Source organism: Lipotes vexillifer, unplaced genomic scaffold, assembly GCF_000442215.2.
Source record: "Lipotes vexillifer unplaced genomic scaffold, Lipotes_vexillifer_v1.1 scaffold443, whole genome shotgun sequence".
In the NCBI taxonomy this organism is placed as follows: Eukaryota; Metazoa; Chordata; class Mammalia; order Artiodactyla; family Lipotidae; genus Lipotes; species Lipotes vexillifer.
Genome location: NW_006779163.1, coordinates 2,214,485 through 2,220,036, shown reverse-complemented (window position 1 = coordinate 2,220,036; position 5,552 = coordinate 2,214,485). Strand labels below are relative to the sequence as shown.

The following is a 5,552-nucleotide window of genomic DNA, read 5'->3' as shown; positions in this document are numbered from 1 at the left end:
GAAAGAGTGCACATGTGACAGCCAGTGAATGCTGGGCTCAGATTATAAAGCTGGTCCAAGGTAACAGTTACTTTTTAGCCATTTCTTCATCTGACACATCGAGCTCCACTGTTTCCTCTTCAACTTCTTCTGCTTTGTTCTTAGCATTCATCTGAAGCATTAATTTCTGAAAAATACAACAGTGGGGACTAGCAGGGCTGGAAAAAGCTTGTTAAAGGAACTGGTGTCAAACGTATTTGAAGGTAGAGACACAGAAGCCACAGAATCTACAGGACTAACCAAAATTTATAAGGGATTCTCTATAATACTTTATTCTACAATAAGCAGATAGAAGCCAGCTCTGAATTAAAAAAATAATAAGACAAAGTTCCACTAGATTAGACTTACTGTTAATGAGTTTAAATGTATTTTAGATCATAAATTTATTAGTTACTTGTACCTAAAACAGGCACACTGCTGACACACTCTAGTGACTGGGGAAAAGGAGAAGTAAACTTTCAGATACATTTTGAACTTCCCAACTTTGAGCCAAATGGGAGAAACACTACAGTCAAGAGTAATTTTAAATGTAGTTTTTGGTGGTGGTTGAGGAAAGGGAGCAGCAAACTGCTGGAAGAACTGGAAGGCTGGCTCTGGTATAATTGGGAGACCTTCCTTACCCCTGAACACGCGGGTGGATGACGCACTGATTTCCACATGATGTCCACGCGTCATGGGTCTCTCCTTCACTTCTTTTTCTCACATTAACCTTTTCTTGATAGTTATCCTCTGACAGACTTAAAAAAAAATTACACTACCTCCTTTATCACTAGAAACACATAGATATTTAAAAATGTGTTCTAAGTTCATCCTGCTTATAATAAAGTAAGTACTCTCAAGTTGGTATCATTCTTTTTATAACCAGGTACATTGAACTTTTCTCACAATTTATGACAGCTCAGATCTGCAAGCCAAACAGTTCAAAACCTTTCCCAGAGAGAATATATTCAGTGTTACAGAGTGCCAGTAATTAAAGTCATTTTCTAATAACTTCCCACGTCAAATTTGGAGGGCCAGATCAACTCCTTTTCCCACTGTATCAGACATACTTTGGAGTCCTTGCCCACCCAATACCCTAGTCTCTGGACATCATCCACTCATAATCTTTGCTATCTTTTTTTCCCTTTTACCCCATTGTCCTCTTTGTCTTCCTAATCTAAAGCTGAAGCAGGCCAAAACAAGGAAATATATTAAAAACAAACACTTTGTGTTGATTCTGTGTAAAGTAAATTTAAACTCTGGCATTTAGTTTGCTTAACTGTGGTTCCTATAAGCATCCTGAGAGAACTGGTTTTCAATCAGGTATGATTTTGCTTGCCAAGGGACCTCTGGCAATGTCTGGACACATTTTTGGGGACCACAACTGGGGTGTATATATGTATCTAGTGGGTAGAGGGTAGAAGCTAGGGATGCTGCTCAACATCCTACAGTGCACGGAAAGTCCCCACCATAAAGAATAATCTGGCCCCAAATGTCAAAAGTGCCAGGGCTAAGAAACCATGGCTTCAAGTGATAGTACAAAACTAAAGCTTTATACCACAAACCTCCATTTGGTTGGTCAAGTACCTGACAGATGGCTTTTAATACATAAGCCAGGGTTCTAATAGTTATTTGTTAAATGAAGGTCTGTGCTTCTCTACAAACCCGAGGCAGGAAAATTAAAATGAACGTCCCGGTTATAAGCTGAATATTTCGTTTTCAGACAAACTTTCCAAAGATTCATTTAAAAATCTATTTACAAGCTTGGATTAAAACCTGTCCATTAAAAAGTCAAATTACTCAAATTTTAAGTAACATTTTTTCCACTAGAAAAGATACATTTATAGATGCCAGAAAATAATTTTTTGTAATAGCATCATATGAATAAAATCCTGACATTCCTGCAAAAGAACTGAGGTAAAATTCTAACACTTAACAGTGGCACTGTCCAGGACTGTATACTGCTATATTAAATTATCTACTCAATTCTATCATAAAACTAGACTGCAAGGCCTATAATTTCTTTAAATAGCTATGGCAATAGTTCAAGACGTTATTTTCTATATAATGAGGAGAAATGGTATCTGGTGTGGAAAAACCTAAACCCAATTATAAGCAGAAAGAATTCAATTGGAAAAATCTTAAATGTGAAGCAATTATATTTAATACCTCAACTTCAGGATTAAATCCTCTGAATGACATTCTTCCGTAGAGAAGATCTTCACATAACAAGAAACTCTGCTCTTCTATTATGAAACTCCTAGACGAGAAAATAAACCTGTATTAATACCATGACTACTTCTAACAAAGCACAGCAAATAAAAGTCAAGATTTCAAATGAAAAATACATCTTATGGTTCTCAGCAGAATCAAGAAAAAATACAGTAATATTTCTGACCTAGGATTAGAAATAAAAACGGATTAATTTGGTCAACAAAAGCGTTAGGAGGCAAGAGCGGCAAGGGCACCTGAATTTTCCAAAAGTGAAGCAAAGGTTCATTGACGTTTATACCCCCCACCAAGTTTTTATTAAATCTGCAGAAATTTGGTAGCTTTAAAAGAGTGTTTTAATTGGAGCTCTTAGCTGTAAATAACGACTGGCCCTGGATGACTTAAGTAGAGAAGTAATTTATTATAAGGATACTGGTATCTCACAGAATCAATGGGAGAGCTGGATGAGCAGAACTGGAAAATGGGCAGAAACAGGGTAGCTAGGTGGCTGACTCCAAACCAAAATCATGCTACAAAACCACCCTGGTAAAAATGACACTGCTGCTGAGAGGGCATCCAGGAGGCACTGTTGCCCTGGAAATGTGATGCAAGTGTGAATGTTTCAGTCTTAAAAGGGATTCTCCCGTGAGTCACCAGTTTATGACCCCAATTCCAGGTAAGCATATCCGACTACAGCCTAGCAATCAACCATAAAGCAAGCCAGGAAAGCAAATACTTGGCCTTTATGGCAGACTGTTCCTTGTCAAGCAATCTTGCCCTGCTTCTGGTCAAGATGCGCTCATTCATTCACTCACTCGGCAAACACTTGTTAAACCGAACTGTGTGCCAGGCACTCTTCTAGAGCTGGGGAGACAGCCATTACTGAGAGGCTCTGCTCTCATGCAGGTTACATTCTAGAGGGGGGCCAGATAATAAATAACAGACTTATACAATGGATAACATGAAGAAGGTTATTACACTCCTGGCCACAAGGGAGCAACTGATACCAAACCAGCCCACCAACTGTAACCAAAAAGTTTAGGCACATGTTCTCTTGAATTTTTTGTTCAGCCTCTTCCATAAACTAGGGATTCCCTTTCAACCAGCCGATCTTGTTTCTTGTGAAGTACAGGTGATAAAACATCACCAATGTCCCCAGTAAATCATCTCCCTCAGGAAAGCACCATACATATGCATTTAAGCATTCACTTAAGTCAAGAGGTGGACCCAAAGGCCAGGGAAGGATTCATAGTAGGGCCACTGGCCCCTCAGAGGGCTTTCCCATGGGTTTCTATTGGCCCAATAACGGTAACATTAATATAAAAAGGAGCATAAGTGGTTTGTTATCTACAGCATAGTTTCAATGATGAGCGACACTAATTCAGTTAGCAAATAAGGGAAATATTCATGTTTTTGCAGATGAGAAACTACTGCTCAGCAAAAAATAAACAAACTTGCCTGAGGCCATAAATAATATGCACGGCAAAACAGGGCAAAAACTCACTGCTGAGAAACAATTCTCTATGGGTCTCTCTCATTTTAGCACACCTTGTGAGTGAGGCACTAAATGCCCTTTTGTTCCGAAATATCTTTTTAAGGATATATGTACAGTGAACAGCTTTGAAAGGCAGAGCTTTGCCTTCATTCTTCCTCTGGAGCAAAGCACACACTTGCTTAATGCCCAGTATGATAAAGATAATGCCTCCATTGGAGCCAAGGGCAAGTCTGTTTGCAGTCTAGTATCAAAGACTCAGGTTTCCTAAGCTCAGGACTTTGCTGTGATGCAAACCTACTGTGGGTGCCACATCATCCTCCCTGGGATTAGGGAAAATGATGCCAACGTGATGCTCATGCTGCTTGCTGTGCTGTGAGTAATAAAGTCCTCTGTCTGACTCAGGAATCTCGTACCTTCCACCAGTATCCATGAAACTGTGGCAGGCTAACTTGTCAGTTTGCTAAGTAGGGTCAATCTCAGAGCTCACAGTTCTTGAAGTTCACCAGGCCACAATGCACAAGCACGAGAAGCACGGGAGGCAAAAATACTTTTTAAACAACATCCTATGGCAAAGGAGTAATTAAAATGGCTATACTCACATCCTCTATACCAGGGCACATCCTCTGGAGAAAAACCATATAGCCACAACACAGCAAAAACTTGGATCTGGTAAATTCTATTCCTAGTATCCCTAAGTATTTTATATCAGGTTCCCTGGAAACAGACTCTGAGACAGAGTTATATGCAGAAGTTTTATTGGTGAGTGCTGCGTGGCAGATGCCCCTCTATGGAAACGAAGACTGCAAGACTGGGCTGAGGGAGAAGCTGACTTGCAACGTGGCTATGCCAAGACCTCAGCCCCTACAAGAAACTCTAAGAAGCCCTGCAGTTGTTCCAAGCTGAGACAAAGAAGCCAGACCCTCAGCCCCCCTATATAGCCTGGTCACTGGCTAGGGGTGTCTTATAAGGGGAGCTATGAACACTGAACAGCCCTAACAGTCACTGAGTTATAGCCCAGTGCAGCTGAATGGCAACCTCTAGACTCCCAGAGCATATACACAATGGAATCTCCAGTTTCACAGATAGTAGTAACCCACTGCAATAATTCAGATGACAATACCAAGTAAAGATTCACAGACACAAATGAGCAAAAAGAGTGGGTGAATTTCATAATATTCAAGTATAAGGAAACACATATACTGCTAACATTTCTTGTGTTTTATGCCAGGCACTGTGGTCACTGCTTCACATACATTATCTCATTTACTTCTCATAATGTAAGTGACAGATACTATCACCACACCCAATATACAAATGACAAGACAGGTTCAATAACTTGCCCAAGATCCCAAGTAAGCAAGTAGCAGAGGTGGGCATCAAACCCAGGTCTGCCTGTCTCCAGAGCCCATGCACTTAATTAACCAATCCATTCCACTGTCTCCCTATTTGGGGTGTTAAAACACAAACACCCCAGGGACATACCATCCATTTACCCCTCCAGATCTATTCCCCAGTCCCCCCCACCACCATCAATACCCTGGGAGGCTGATCTGAATGTAATACATGGAAGGGCTCCTTTGCTGTCTGGAACGGCTGGCTCCCTTCCTATGGGATTACTTGGGCTGGCTGTGCCCTCAAATAAAGGTAGCAGCTCTTGTAAGATGCTCTCTCCACACAGCCTGTCTTGAGATTCAGTAACCATTCCCTCCTCCCCTTGAACCTCCAGGCCTGGAGGGGAAATTATTTCTACTATACAAGCCACCAAGGTGATGCACTGTCCACAGTGGCTTTCCCACAACCGCTCACACTTTTGTGGGGTGGTTTTAAC

The 5,552-nt window shown here is 40.9% G+C and overlaps 1 protein-coding gene across 1 annotated transcript in view; it reads right to left on the bottom strand.

Moving 5' to 3' along the window:
- The window catches only part of MPHOSPH6 (M-phase phosphoprotein 6), a 13,843-nt gene that overhangs the window by 1,068 nt on the left and 7,223 nt on the right, over window positions 1-5,552 (bottom strand). The window contains exons 3-4 of the mRNA XM_007452532.1: window positions 2,188-2,278; window positions 72-166 (exon numbers count right to left, since the gene is read on the bottom strand). Of these exons, the coding sequence (XP_007452594.1) occupies window positions 72-166; window positions 2,188-2,278 (186 nt within the window). The remainder of the gene's footprint in view (window positions 1-71; window positions 167-2,187; window positions 2,279-5,552) is intronic.